At 39.2% G+C, this 15,473-nt stretch overlaps 1 protein-coding gene across 5 annotated transcripts in view; it reads right to left on the reverse strand.

Annotated features, from left to right (window-relative positions):
* bcar1 (BCAR1 scaffold protein, Cas family member) overlaps nt 1-15,473 on the reverse strand; it is a 133,114-nt gene that overhangs the window by 15,253 nt on the left and 102,388 nt on the right. For 4 of the 5 annotated variants that reach the window (XM_069533710.1, XM_069533712.1, XM_069533711.1 and 1 more), the window contains 2 exons: nt 6,924-7,073; nt 3,820-3,915 (listed from right to left, as the gene is read on the reverse strand). In XM_069533710.1, coding sequence (XP_069389811.1) covers nt 3,820-3,915; nt 6,924-7,073 — 246 coding nt within the window. The remainder of the gene's footprint in view (nt 1-3,819; nt 3,916-6,923; nt 7,074-15,473) is intronic. The other variant, XM_069533714.1, reaches the window with a different exon arrangement.

The following is a 15,473-nucleotide window of genomic DNA, read 5'->3' on the forward strand; positions in this document are numbered from 1 at the left end:
TTATTATATCTTTTTTTATCATTGCCAGTGGAAATTCCTCTGAAACAATTTAGAGAGTGGAACAAACATATTTCACGATTCATTTGGAATAAACAGAGACCAAGGGTAAAATTTTCCACCCTTCAGCTTCCGGAGGAGAGGGGTGGCAGGGCCCTCCCATCTTTAAGGGACTATTATTTAGCAGCCCAACTGAGGCCTCTTGTATATTGGTGTAATCCCTCTTATGAAGCGAAATGGAAAACCATGGAGTTATCTTTAACAGATACACCAATTCATTCACTGCTTGGTTGTGCAGGGATGAAGGAAAAAATACTACATACAGAGAGCCAATGGGTGAACTGTTCATTGAAGGTATGGGGTGAGGTGGTTAAAAAATTTGAACTCCAGAAACAGATAAAACTGCTTAGATGGCCAGCGTATGACCCCGAATTCACACCAGCATTATTAGATCATGGATATAAACAATGGACCTATTATGGTGTTACTGCTGTATGCAAAATTGTTAAAAAATGGGAACTTATCAGCTTTAACGATTTGTGTCAAGTGTATGGACTAGGTGGGCAAGACTTCTACAGGTACTTACAGGTTCGTGATTATTTTTGTAAAAAGCTAAAAGGTTGTAACCCAGCAGAGCCACCAGTGTTTATTCATATATTTATGGATGCATACAACTCTGGGAATATTAAAGGACTTATAAGCAAGTTATACCACAGCATCACCTCTCTGAAGAAGGATTCAACGGACTATATAAGACAACGGTGGGAGAAGGAGTTAAATACTGTAATAACAGAGGACATGTGGTCAAAGACCTGGAAAACACAATCATCCTCCACCAACTCCTGGACCTGGAGAGATTTTTGCTGGAAAAGTTTAATTCGTTTTTTTATAACTCCCAAACAGAAGTCCAAACAGACTGGTACACAAATTACCTGCTGGAGAGAATGTGGAGAGGTTCTTGCTGATCATGCCCATATTTTTTGGTCTTGCCCCTCCATTCAGTTTTTTTGGAGTGAAGTGACAAAAATTATTTCAAAGGTTCTATGTTTTAATATGAATGTATTGTTCACAACTCTCTATCTTGGGAATATGCCAGATGGGTTGAGTGAAGCTGATCAGTACCTACTTAGGGTCTTGCTGGCTTCAAGTAAGAAGGCCATCACAAAATGTTGGCTCCAGAAAAATGCTCCCACTACTGAATCTTTTGTTGGTATTGTAAAACAACTACATGTACTAGAGCAAATGACATATTCAATCAGACTCCAAAAAGATCTAGGTGAAAAACGGTGGCAGAAATGGAAAGACTACTTAGCAAATGAATGAGACTGTATACACGTACTGGATATGATATTTTGCCTTGTGGATTTATTGATCACCCCCGGACCTTGAACATGGGTAATTGTTCAATGTTTTGTATTTGTCTTTTGTTCTGTACTAAAAGATGAAAATGACTTATAAATAAAGAGTTAAAAAAAAAAAAAGAATGGCTCATCAAGGCCTGGCTGACCCAAAACTTCTTACTTCTAAATTCAAACAAAACTGAGTTTTGTAATTGGCCCTAAACATCTCAGAGAAACACTGTCTGACCAGATAGTAACCTTGGATGGTGTCAGTTTGGCCTCCAGCTCCACATAAACCTTGGAGTTATGTTCGACCAGGACATGTCGTTTGACCAACACATAAAACAAGTCTCTAGGACAGCTTTCTTCCGACTGAACAATATTAAGAAAATAAGAAACATGCTGTCTCAGAAGGATGCTGAGAAACTAGTCCATGCATTTGTTACCTCTAGAGTAGATTACTGTAAATCATTATTATTAGGATGCCCCAGGAAGTCTGTGAAAAGCCTCCAGTTGGTCCAAAATGCTGCAGCACGAGTGCTGACAGGAACTAGAAGGACAGATCATATTACTCCTGTCTTAGCTTCTCTACATTGGCTCCCTGTAAAATTCAGAATAGAATTCAAGATCCTGCTCCTCACATATAAAGCCCTTAACAATCAAGCCCCTTATCAAAGAGCTCATAACACTGTATTATCCAAATAGATCACTTCATTCACAAAACACAGGCTCTCTTACGGAGTCTGTAAGAGTAGAACAGGAGGTAGAGCATTCAGCTACCAGGCTCCTCTCCTGTGGAACCAGCTCCCACTCTGGGTTCAGGAGGCAGACACCATCTCTGCATTTAACGTTAAGCTTAAAACTTTCCTTTTTGATAAAGCCTATAGTTAGTTCTGGGTCAGGTGAGTTCTGAACAATCCCTTAGTTATGCTGCTATAGGTCTAGACTGCTGGGGGAACTCCCATCATGCATTGAGCACTTCTCCACTTCTCTCTGCCCCCCCACATTAATTTATTTATTTTAATACATGTCAATAATTACTACTTTTTCCTTCTATAGTCCCTCTCTCTCTTTCTCTCTCTCATTTCAGATATCTCTGACCCCCGAACTCCAGGACAACTATTACTCTTATTACTATTATTAACAACAATACTTCAGTAATTAATTATATGAATTGTAACTGTTATCAATAATAATCAATAAGTCTTTACTCTGTTATTGTTAACATTTTAACTTGTCAGATCTGATACCTGATGGTGCTCAAGTGTTCCCAGTCTCTCTCGCCTTTCCCCCTCCTACCCCGCCCCACTATCTTTCTCTCGTCTCTCCCCTCTTTTCCTTTGCTCACCCCAAACGGTTGAGGCAGACGACCTCCCACACTGAGCCTGGTTCAACACCAAACTGTGAACTTTTGGATACAGAGCCTTCTGTGTCGCAGAAATACGCAACTCAGAATCACTCAACATCTTCAAAACACTCCTCAAAAAACACCTCTTAACTAAGGCTTTTGGCCTCAGTAAATGCTCCACGTTGCTGTTTACGTCTATCTTCATTTGTACTATTTCCTTTTCTCTTCTGTTTTGTCAGACATATGTAAACAACGTTTGGGTCCTGTGAAAGGAGCTATATAAAGCAAGCCATTATCATATTACTATTATACACAAATTAATACAACTACTACTACTAATACCATAACTGCTAATAATGCCTTTCAAGGTCCACACGGCTGCTTTACAGATTTAACAGAGAAAATGTGTGAAAAATGTTCTTTAAGGTCTCCTATGTCTGATGCTTACATTGATGTGGAATGACTTTGGATTGTGATATTTGAAAGGTTTGTACTGATACCATTGACCTCAAGCTCCATTATCAGGCTAAAATTTAAATGTACATACTTACAAACTAATGCCTACATAACAGATTATTTGATGGATGCTTTTATCCAAAACAACTTAAAACAACTTAGTGCATAAAATCAATTTTATGAGGGGCTATTTAGGGGTTTAGTATTTTGCTGAAGGACACTTTGGCATGCAGATGGGGGAAGACTGAGGATCGAACCCTCAGCCACAGCCACTCTACAAACATGAATTTTGTGTTGAGAGATGGTTAGCAAATGCTGGCATGCTAATTAGGTGTAGACAATACACCGTTCAATCTCACCACAGAGCTGCTAACACTACTGTGAACTGATCTAATTTGATTTATGTGATGGGGTTTTTAGACCACTTTTTTCCTTTGGCAAGAGCAGCATCCTTCAAGTCCTTTATGAGAAATTAAGTCAGTTCGTATTGAATGTAGGCTGTGTTAACCAAGCAGTGAAACATGGGCTCTAAGTCTGACAATACTGAGTTTGTAAGAGATAAATGCAGACTTTTTCATTTTATAACTGAAACTCTGACATGCTGCCGTAACAAGATTGCCATACCATATATCTGTGACATACATACATTCATAACAACTCTCCATTGCAAAGCCTTACTGTCTGCTGTGTGTTCTTTTCTGTACTTGCTGGGGTGTCATATATTCCATGACCACCAGAGGTCCCCATAACCACCATGGGAGGAGTGTCATACACCTAAAACAAAGGACAAGACAGACATTAATAACATGTTGTTATATACACAAATCATTGCAACAGCCAGCTATTCCATAAAGCCCGAGCATTAAGTGTTCAGTATTACACCTACTACAGTGTAGATAACAGACAAGATGGGAGAGATAAATGACTCAGTGTAGCTTGCAGTGCCAGATGTGGTGATTATTTCAAGCATCTCAGAGCAGCTGCACTCCTGAGATCTTTTTAAGATACACTCTCCGTGGGAACACTGACACACTGTAATAACTGTAGCCTGGACACTTGACAATGACAAAACTACTAATGGAGAAAATATCAGTCTGACAGGCTGAGGCAGGCTCTAAACAATTGAGAAGTCCAACAGTGCAAATTGTCCAGAGACACCTGCAAATTGTAGTTACGGTAAATAAGTGTGTTACAATCTTCCTCTTTAAACTGTATGAGTCTCTACAGTCACATCATCACACACTGTGCCAATCACCACATATGTGAATTCTCAAACTGTGGGACACATACCACATCCAGACACACAATATATGAACTATTTGTAAATGGTATTATGTTATGTCATGTTAATGAGCATGATAAAGGCACCATCACATAAACAGATGACACACTCAGTTGCCTCAATTGCAGAAGACACTCTGGACACTCTGAGATTCAAATCACATAAAAAATGGCGAGGCCAAGCAGATGCTGACATAAACGACCACCCAGCTGAGGACCTCCTATGTGGCTGTTCTGAACTGAAGTGATATGAGTTAGGGTTACACAAGAGTAATGAGAAATTAAAAACACACAAAGGTATTTGAATAGGTGTTAATGGAATGAGTGTATGGTTTGGAACAATTCCACCCCATTAACCCTTACATGCCTTCACAGTATGGTCTGTGTCAATTTGACCTGGGCCAAGAATTCCCTCATAATTAGTCACTATACCGAGTATTGAACTACAGAATCAATTTAGTATGTATCAATGTTTCAGAATGCAGGGAGAGTGCATTTTTTAGGTTTTACACCAATCATTTTTTGAGAAAAACATCTACTATCTATGGAAGATCAGATCAAGGGCCTCTTTTACACAGTATGCCTAGCTGCCATAAACTCAGTCACTGAAATGGCAGCTCAATTACCTTTATAATCATATGACCCCACAACCCCTCTTTTGATCCCTGTATTGATTTCAGTTAGCTCAGAATAAATTCATTCTAATTTGTTTATCTTTAGATTATTTTGTCAGATTGCATATGCAAGCAGGTGCAGGTCTCATGTCTGTGTCTCCTCTGACCTCTGTATGACACCTCTTCTTTGTGTGCACCATATATAAAATCACTCCTATGCTGTTTTACTCTTTCTCTGTTTAGAGATTCCCCCATGACCCTTCAAAGACCAGTAGATGTCTGTCTCTGTGGGAACCTGGGCAAATGTGGTGGGAACACAAACAGTTCTCATGATAGTGATGTGGCATGTGCAATTTCACAGTTTAAAGAATCCCTAAAACCACCATTTCCTTGATTTGACCCATACTTATTGGTCTAAAATCCATTTCAATAGATAAAGGTCAATTTGACCTTGAACAACCTCAATGTACAAAAAGTTAATTTCATTTCATCTTTGTGTATTTTGAGACATTAGGAAAAGTCATCAAATTTCAGGCTAAAAGAAAGACTTTTAGGGTATTTCTTTACTGCTGTTAAATATCAAAATGGTGTGCCACTTCCTTTACCCTTCCTCCTGCTGCAGTTCTCGCTCTCAAATTGCAATAGTATGTGAGTGACATTTCTGTGGCTTGTCAGCATCAAAGATTCCATGCAATTTCTCTGCATGCGTATGTTTGTGTGTATGTATGTATGTATGTGTGAGTGCATGTGGTGTTTCTTTCCCACCTGTTAGTATTGGAAAATTAAAATAATATTCAGAGAGGGTGAGGTTGAATATTATATCAGATATTGATTTTGTATTGAGTTGTGCACTTTAATGGATGATAATTCAATGTTCTGATATGACCCACTGCTGATAAATCTGTATACAGAACACAAGCAATCAAACATTTTAACCAACATCAGACCTTCACATCAAATCAAGATCACCAACATTGCTGCAGCTCCTTTATTGCTACTAATTATAACCAATATCATGATTACATGTTTTTACGATTGCTCTGACTCAGTTCTCATAACACTCAAAACACAAAGAGATATTTTCCTTAATCATTCCAGCCTTAAAAGTTAAATTGTCATTGTCAAAATGTACACATACACAACACATAACATAGTTTCATCCAAACATGGTACATAAGGAAAATACAAATTACAAATATAGGCACAATGTATAACTTAAACACATATATTAGAAATTATTTATAGTGGGAATTCTTGAGACCTATCATATATGTTGCAGTATGACTCACTGCATCACTATTTTTTGCTTTTTTTGGAGGCGTGAGATTGGTTAAATGGTAAATGGTTTGTATTTGTATGGTTGAAGGACGACCACTCTACCCCTCAGCCACAGCCCATAGACATGACACATGAGAAAGCCCATTGCATTTTGGAGATGATCCAGATGTGCAGATTGAGGAATGTCTTTTCACTTTTTTTTTAACATGAAAGGATAGGGCATAAGCCTTGGCAGAGGAATACACTCTGAGTGGCCTTCCAATTACTAATGTTGTAATGCCACAAACCAAGTAAATGTATATAAACGTGATGCAGACCTGAAACAGAGATTTCAACTATGTTAATAAATGTTAAAAACAAGTTGGCTATTGTGGGGAGTGTTGTTTTTAATGTTTTACACTCAGTATCGATAAAACAGAATTTGGGGTTTAAAAGATAAGAATTAAGAAAGACGCTGTTTTTCACAACAAAGTCATCATGAATCCATTATTACTGTGCAAGCCAATCAACCTTGTGTAATGTTATAGAATAGATATGTGACTGATACAGCCGCATCTATTGTGTGGTGGATGGACACACTCTCCTTGTCACACATACACACACACTGACCTGTGTGTTGGAATGCTGGCGGGTGGGTGGAACATCATATATGTCCTGCTGTATGGAAGGCGAATGTCTGGGTGGGACATCATACTCGTCCTGGTCTGATTTCACAGTGTCATATACATACACCTGTCCAACCCGAGTAGGAACTACCACCTGGATACAGGAACACAAGCGAGAGTCAAAACAAGATATACACTGATCAGACACAACATACAGTACATACATTCAGTTTGTTTTTATGTTGTGGTTTAATCATGTATTTTTTACTTAGTCAAGTCGAGAAGAAGGAAAATTACTTTAATAACTAAATAAACTGTTTAGTGATATTACTGACATTTCAGAATGTAATACAGGATATACAACCATAAGTCACAACATTAAAGACTACCAGTAAAGTCTTTAACATTGTGGGTGATTAGCGTTCAGTCACACTACAATATCAGTCTAATGAAAAGATTCTAGATATCATAACATTGAATACAGTGCCTTGCTTATTCCATACAGTGCCTTCGTCTCAAACAGTCAATGGGCCTGTGAAGGTTGTAATACACAACAAACTGTTCCTTTATCAGAATAAAGTAAAATGAATAAATAAATAAATAGATACATTTAAAAATAGGCATCTTTATCTTTGAATGAGAATTATTTGATTGCCCACATGAGCAGAGACCAAAGGTTGTCCAGGCCCATGAAAACACAGACACACATAGAGGCAATAAAAACAAAGCAGAGGTCTTTTCATAGTTGTCGTGGGAACAAGGGTGCCCCATTGTGTGCCTGTTAAAACACTGTATTATGTGGTTGGAGTGTAGAGTCAACTAGCAAGCCTATAAAAACCACAACAGCTGTGCATATACATAACATAAGTAGATCTCTTAGTATTCTCCAATCATTCTAAAATGTCTCTCCCTTATCTGTGACTGGTACAACATTTCCATGTCCCAGTTAAATCAAATATTACCAGCAATTGCAGACAAAAGCTGCACAAAAGCCTCCACTTGCCACTGGAATATTGTATCTAGTTGCAGATTTGTGTTAATTTTGTCAATATTTTTTTATTAAATCCTGAGATATGTCTATGTTATTTTTATTCATATTTACAACCATATACAGTGCAAGGTTATATAATTATATTGGTCTGGTTACTCCATGTCTCCGCTTGTAACTAAGGGTGACCAAGCTTTTGCGATCAGAGCCCCTATATCATTGCTCATCAACCTTTTTGAGAGCAACATCACTTTTTAATTCTGAATGTAAGCTGAGATCTACCAGCCTGATATCTTCCAAAAAACCCAGTTAGGATGGTCATATTTATTATTTTTGTAATTTCTGTTAAAGGCTCAATGTATGAGCATAAATATATAAAATAAGGCAGTTATGCATCTTTATCTATTCAATGTACAATATTCACATTAATATCAATTCATATTTACAGCATCTGTTCAATGCACAATATTTAGCTTCTCAGTTCAACAATATGTTCTGCAGAGGAGCTGCTACGGCAGCAAACATTTTTTGCATAGGCTTTGCCTTAATATAGCCATAAATATGACTATTTCCTTGTATAAAAGTTGTCCTGTGTACTCAAATAAAAAGCAGTACTATACAGTATGAAGCCATGCATTTTTCCATATATTTTACAATAAAACCTCTTTCTTTTTTTAGACAAAAGAATGGATTCAGTCAGAAACACTGGAATGCTTTTGTTTTTAAATGCATACAGAAAGTCTTGTAACCATTTATGTGTGTGACATAAATGCATCAGGTAAACATTCAAATTCAGGTGAAAGATAAGTTTAAGTCTGCTGTGAACCACAATGTGCATCTGTCTATGTCACAAACGTATTTACAACACTTCCTGAACTTGTCTATGTGCCTTAGAAATGCCCTCCAGGGACAAATAAAGTTCTTGAATTGAATTAAATTGAATGAAATGTATTGTCTGCTCATGTTTCATAGTCATAAATTGTTTTATCGTCATTGTTTCATCCTTGTAAAGCAAATAATAACATAATAAAATTGCTATTTAAATAAACATATTTACTTTGATTTGATTATTAATATGATTATTATTGGATTATTGGCAGATCATAGATTGTGATCCTGGACCATAGTTCATAGTTCATGACGATGGACGGCGAACCAGAGATTGTGATGGTGGACTGTGGATCATAATCATGGTGGCAGCTGATCGTTTATAGTGGTGGTGGATTGTGGTGGCAGCTGATCATGGACAATGATTACAAGACTGCTTGACATATAATATGCTTCCTCACATACTCTACCATTAATGGTAATAACGCCTAAAAAGGGTTTCTTCTAATTACCGTTCTAAATGGTGTAATTTTGTTGATGAGTTCAAGTGAATATATTGCACTTCTGTCCGTCCTGGGAGAGGGATCCTTCACATGTGGCTCTCTCTGAGGTTTTTGTATTTTTTCCTTACTCTTGTTTAGGGTTCAGGACGGGGGATGTTGCACCTTTCTAAGCCCTGTGAGACAAATTCTGATCAATGACTATGATCTATACAAATAAAATTTGATTGATTACAGAAACATTTTAGTTTAGTTTGAGTCCAGACCAAGAACGAACATCTTGAACAAACTTAACTAACAAAACTACTTCATTATCAAATAGTGTATTCTCACTCTCGTAAAATTTGTCAATCAGAGTGACCAGAAAAAAAGAAAAGTCTCCACACTAAAAGCAATGCTTTGTTCTGAAAATAAAACCAGGCAAGGAACAAAAACTGTACTTACAGTGTATATATAAATATAATTTTTCTCTAAATTTTTAAATCCAAATAGTTGTCATGTGAATCAGACCAATTACCACAGATCTTTTTGTCTATATTTATGAGTCAAGTTTCATTTCACTCATCTCCAGGCCTGATGAATGGAAGCTCTCTGTTAATATTTGCTCAGCTCCCAGCTGTCAGAGGTATGCTGTGTGACAAAGACAGATTATAAAACCATCCATCTGACAACCTGTCTGTATTAATCTGTGTCTGCTGCTCACTCTCGTTCTGCTTTCAAGTCTCCAAACACATCCCATGGCTTATATTTTCTACGAGAATAATACTGCTGTGGGTTCAAGAGGGTTCATTTCTCACCAGTTTAACAAAATCGTTTAAAGCTGAGGATGTATTTTTTATCTCTATCATGATAAAATCACGTAACTCAGTTTTCCTCATTGTCAGAAAGCTTTCAACGATGTTGACGACCCTCAGCTAAGTGCTAGATGGGTCTCACAGACCACACACACAATGCCCAGCCCTCTTTCTATTTGATAACTTCTGTTATTGATCACCTCTCCGTGTTCACTCTGGAGAATAAATACTATTTATATATGACCAGTTGAAGACCTGCTTTAGTTTTGGTCGCATTGTAGAACCAAACATGTTAACAGCACCAGCTGTGAAGCTCCCACTCTATAACAGCATAGGTAGTCATTTAATCTAGCCAGAATTAAAAATAGTGTACACTCCACATGTATAATCACCAAATCTGACAGCATTGACAACATTTGTGTTGTCAGGATGGGTTTATTCTGTGACTCCCTATTTCACAATGTTTCACCACAACATGCTCCCTGAACTTAAAGGTTAGCACCTGCCCTCACCACCTGAGGAGGGAGGAAGGCATATGCTTACAAACAGAAAACAAAAAATGATAGCTTCTATAAGCAGCAATGGGTTGTGGCTGGGCATTTTGACGACGTATAGGAGGAAGATGAAAAAAGAGGAGGAAGAAGCAGATGAGCTTTTGATGATGCATTTTAGATTAATGACTTAATTTAGACAGTTGTAAGTTGTTTTATATATTTTTCAGTGGAAGGTTCTTATGGAACAATTTTGTCGCACAAGCAAACTAAAGCTCTTGGTCTTAATGTTAATGATGTGAAGTGGATCAAAAACCTGCTTCAGTTCACCACCTGACGTCTGCATCGCCACTTTCCCATCTCCAAAATGTTTGTACGATCAGAGTTTGGATGGAAATGGGCACATTTTCCTGTCAAGTTTGTTTTTATAAATTGTTTGCATGAGAAGTAGCGATTTCACGTTTCAGGCCCCGTTTTGTGCGTACGCAATGGTTATAAATGAGACACCAGGTGACCGTGTATCTGTTTGTAGCCATTGCTCCATTTACAATCCTCTATTGGATGTCAGCCATCCGTTTCTCAACAGGAGGCTTATACAGGACCAAAACATCTCTCATCAAAAACAAATTGTCTGGCATGGATCTGTCAGGGATGCAGTACGGCAGATCATCACCAATAATAAATTCAATTAAAACCTTCAATCTATTAGCTCAAACCTTAGATTTTATAGTCACTCACAAAATGATGAGTCTCCCAGACAAGGCTGATTTCCTCATTGCACAGCTTCAGCATCATGGCATTAATATTGTCAGCCTCATCGCGTCACTATGGTGAATTCATCACTGCTGTGCTCAGATCCGCAATCCAAGTCCAAACAGAGACCGTAGATCGGCAGTTCCTCGTTGCTTCAGCATTAACCACGACACACTTTGCTTCGTCTACCCCGGAAGAAGACACGGAAGGAACATAATTCTTTCAGTATCACAAAGCCTTTTCCAGCAAAGCTCAATTCAATACACACCTGAATTTGGCCCACATTACTCATGATGATCACAGAGGCTCTCAAATGATCACCTGTAATTCCTGCGGCAGATCACACATCTCTGTCTTTCAGTGACATTTCAATTCTCAAACCAGATCCCCTCTCCATGTCATCAGTGCACCCACATGTCCCCCAGGCACCATTCAACACGTTTTCAATTTGAAATCATTTAAATCTGAAAGCATGTACAATTCAACTGCCAGTTTCTAACAGCCACAAGACGCTCATCCCAGTCAGTCTGTCTGGTGGCTTGATCTCTTCCCGGATCCCACATCCCAAAAGTGATGAATTTCCTACCTTTCTGCTCCCTGCTTTGGTCCCTTCGCAGCGTGAACAGTCTCATTCCACCAGAGTCTTTCTCTCTAATTACTCCTTGTTTGACAATGCAAATGAATAAGCTCACAGGTCAAGGAGCTTGGCTTCCTAAAGCAGACATAACCAACGCTTTCATCATACATCCTTCGGTGATATCATTTGGCATCCGGTGGGAATCAAAGTTTCTTTTGCAGTGCACCTAATTCGGGTATAGAGCAGCCCGATTATTTTGATCAACCATCAGAGATGCATGTTCCTGAGAGTTCCAGCTGTTTCTTATCTTCTGGATGATTCTTCCTGATAGTTTCCCCTTAGTTCAGGTACGTCCACCTCAACTAAACTCTTTCAATCCCTCTGTGTCCCTCCATCATATGGAAAATAAATAAATAAAATCCTACAGCACATTTAAGACATCACAAAATCCTCCCATGCAACTAAGCCATCACAAAGCAGCTGCTCTCTTTCTCAGCGCCTTGTGACGCTCCTTCATTTCCCGTCTATTGATCAACTGGCTCAACCTCCAAGCTGTAGTCAATTTCATTACAGTTTTTTTCAATTGCTAAATGACAGTGGGCACAACTGGAGTCACATGTGCAAAACTCTAACTACAGTCTGCACAGCAGCAGTTCATGTGGACCAAACTCTAGTTCGTTTTTCATTGCTTGAACACAGTTTTCAAAACTCTACACACTTATCCCATGACTTTAACCACAACCTGCACAACACTGTGGATTTACAGCACTTTGTTCAAATGCTAACACACTGCTGTCAAAACTGTGAACCACACATTCAGAACGGAATAGATTTCAGCCTTGTGCCTTTCAAACACTGCTGATTGCAATTTCAGCTGAAAGGCTAAGCAGGTGTCTTGTTTTAGACTTATTAGTGAACACACACACATATATATATTACAGTATATATAGGTAGAGCTCAGAAAGACTCATTTTGGAAATGGAACAAGGAAGACGGGTTCGTGGAGGGAGAAGGGTGGCAGGGAGAGGGCGGATGCGTGGAGGAAGACAAAGAAGACAAAGAGCTGTTATTTCAGATGAAATAAGGGCTACACTTATAGACCATGTCATGAACCATGGTCTCTCATTGAGAGAGGCAGGGTTGAGGGTGCAACCCAATCTGCAAAGATCCACACTGGCATCTGTAATGCGAATTTTCCATCATACAAACAGGTGATAGTTACATCCTAACAGTAAATGAAAACATTACAGGAATCTATTTTGTACTGCAATTATAGAATATTTACACAGATATATATTACAGTAAGTTTGACTGTAAAATATATTTTTACAACAGGACCCAAAGGCTGCCCCCAACAGGGGGAAGAGGAAAAATATTTTCAGATGTGCAGGAAAATGCTATTGTTGACATGGTTTTTGTCAACAATGCAATTAAACTGTGGGAGATTCAAGATAGAGTGCTGGCTGATAATAATATATTTGAAAACGTTAATTCTGTCAGCACAACAACTATTGCTCTAGTCCTAAAGAAACACACACAAGTTACAATGAAACAGTTATACACTGTACCGTTCGAGAGAAACAGTGAACGGGTAAAAGAGCAAAGATACCAATATGTCCAGGTAAAACGTCTGAGGTTACAGACACAGCTATAAAAAATATTTACAGTAAAAAAAAACACTAGCATTTCTACAGTAAAACTGTGCACTTACTGTTTTTCAGAGAGTAATGGAGGTGGAAGCACTGGAAAGACCACATTCATTTGTATTTATCGATGAAGCTGGATTTAACCTTGCCAAAACACGGCGCAGAGCAAGGAATGTTATAGGTCAAAGGGCCACTGTGGAGGTTCCAGGCCAAAGGGGGGAAAATATCACCATGTGTGCTGCAATGGCCAATGATGGTTTGCTTCTCAACACACCACTCATTGGCCCATACAACACAGAAAGGCTTATAGCTTTCCTAGAACAGCTCTATGCTCAGCTAGTGCCAGCAGAACAGTGGGAGCCAGTAAGAAACCCCCAAGTTTTTTTCATAGTTTGCGATAACGTTGCTTTTCAGTTTGCGATAACCACTCTGCAGCTGTCACAGATTGGTTTGCAGCACATCGCAGATTTATGGTTTTGTACCTGCCTGCATATTCACCAAACCAGCCACTAGGGATACACTTTTGGGTAGGTCTAGTGCCGGTCCCAAGCCCGGATAAATGGTGAGGGTTGCGTCAGGAAGGGCACCCGGCGTAAAACTTATGCCAAAACAATCATGCGGATCACAAATAGGATTGTCATACCGGATCGGTCGAGGCCCGGGTAGGGGTAATTTTAAATGAACAGTTTGTGAAAAGTGTTCTGGATGTAAAGAGAGTGTCAGACAGGATCATGAGCTTGAAGTTGGAAGTTGATGGTGTCATTTTAAATGTTGTCAGTGCATATGCACCACAGGTTGGTTGTCAGTCAGAGGAGAAAGAGGAATTTTGGAGTACGCTGGATGAAGTGGCAGAAGGTGTCCCCAGAGAAGAGAGATTAGTCATTGGAGCAGACTTCAATGGTCATGTTGGTGAAGGGAACAGAGGAGATGAAGAGGTACTGGGTAGGTATGGTGTCAAAGACAGGAATGCAGAAGGACAGATGGTTGTAGATTTTAGCAAGAGAATGGAAATGGCTGTGGTGAATACATATTTTCAGAGGAGGGAGGAGCATCGGGTGACATACAAGAGTGGAGGAAGGTGCACACAGGTGGATTATATCCTTAGCAGGAGACACCACCTGAAAGAGATTGGAGATTGTAAAGTTGTGCCTGGGGAGAGTGTAGCAAGGCAGCGTAGGATGGTAGTCTATAAAATGAGATTAGAAATAAGGATGAGGAAAAGATTGAAGACAGAACCAAGGATTAAATGGTGGAAGCTGAAGAAGGAGGATTGTTGCAGGCAGTTCAGGGAAGAATTGCAACAGGCCCTTGGGGGCAGTAAGGAGTTACCCGAGGACTAGGAAAGTACAGCTAAGGTAGTGAGAGAAACTGGCAAGAAGGTGTTTGGTGTTTCTTCTGGTCAGAGGAAAGAAGACAAGGAAAGTTGGTGGAATGAGGAAGTTCAGGAGACCATCCAGAAGAAGAAGGCAACAAAGAAAAAGTGGGATAACCAGAGAGATGAAGGAAGTAGGCAGGAGTACTGTGAGGCTAGTCACACAGCGAAGAAAGCAGTAGCAAAGGCAAAGGCTCAAGCCTATGATGAGTTGTATGAGAGGCTAGACAGTAAAGAAGGATAGAAAAGGACTTGTATCGTTTGGCTAAACAGAGAGACAGAGCTGGAAAGGATGTACAGCAGGTTAAGGTGATAAAGGATAGAGAGGGAAACGTATTAGTGAGTGACTAGAGTGTACTGAGTAGATGGAAGGATTACTTTGAAGAACTGATGAATGAGGAAAATGAGAGAGAGAGGAGGACAGAGGGGAGACAGATAGTGGATCAGGAAGTGCAGAGAATTAGTAAGGTGGAGTGAGGTCAGCTTTAAAGAGGATTAAGAATAGAAAGGCGGTTGGTCCACATGACATACCTGTGGAGGTATGGAGATGTTTAGGAGAGAAGGCAGTGGACTTCTTGACCAGGTTGCTTAACACAATCCTGGAG

This window comes from Paralichthys olivaceus, chromosome 10, assembly GCF_024713975.1.
Source record: "Paralichthys olivaceus isolate ysfri-2021 chromosome 10, ASM2471397v2, whole genome shotgun sequence".
NCBI lineage: Eukaryota > Metazoa > Chordata > Actinopteri > Pleuronectiformes > Paralichthyidae > Paralichthys > Paralichthys olivaceus.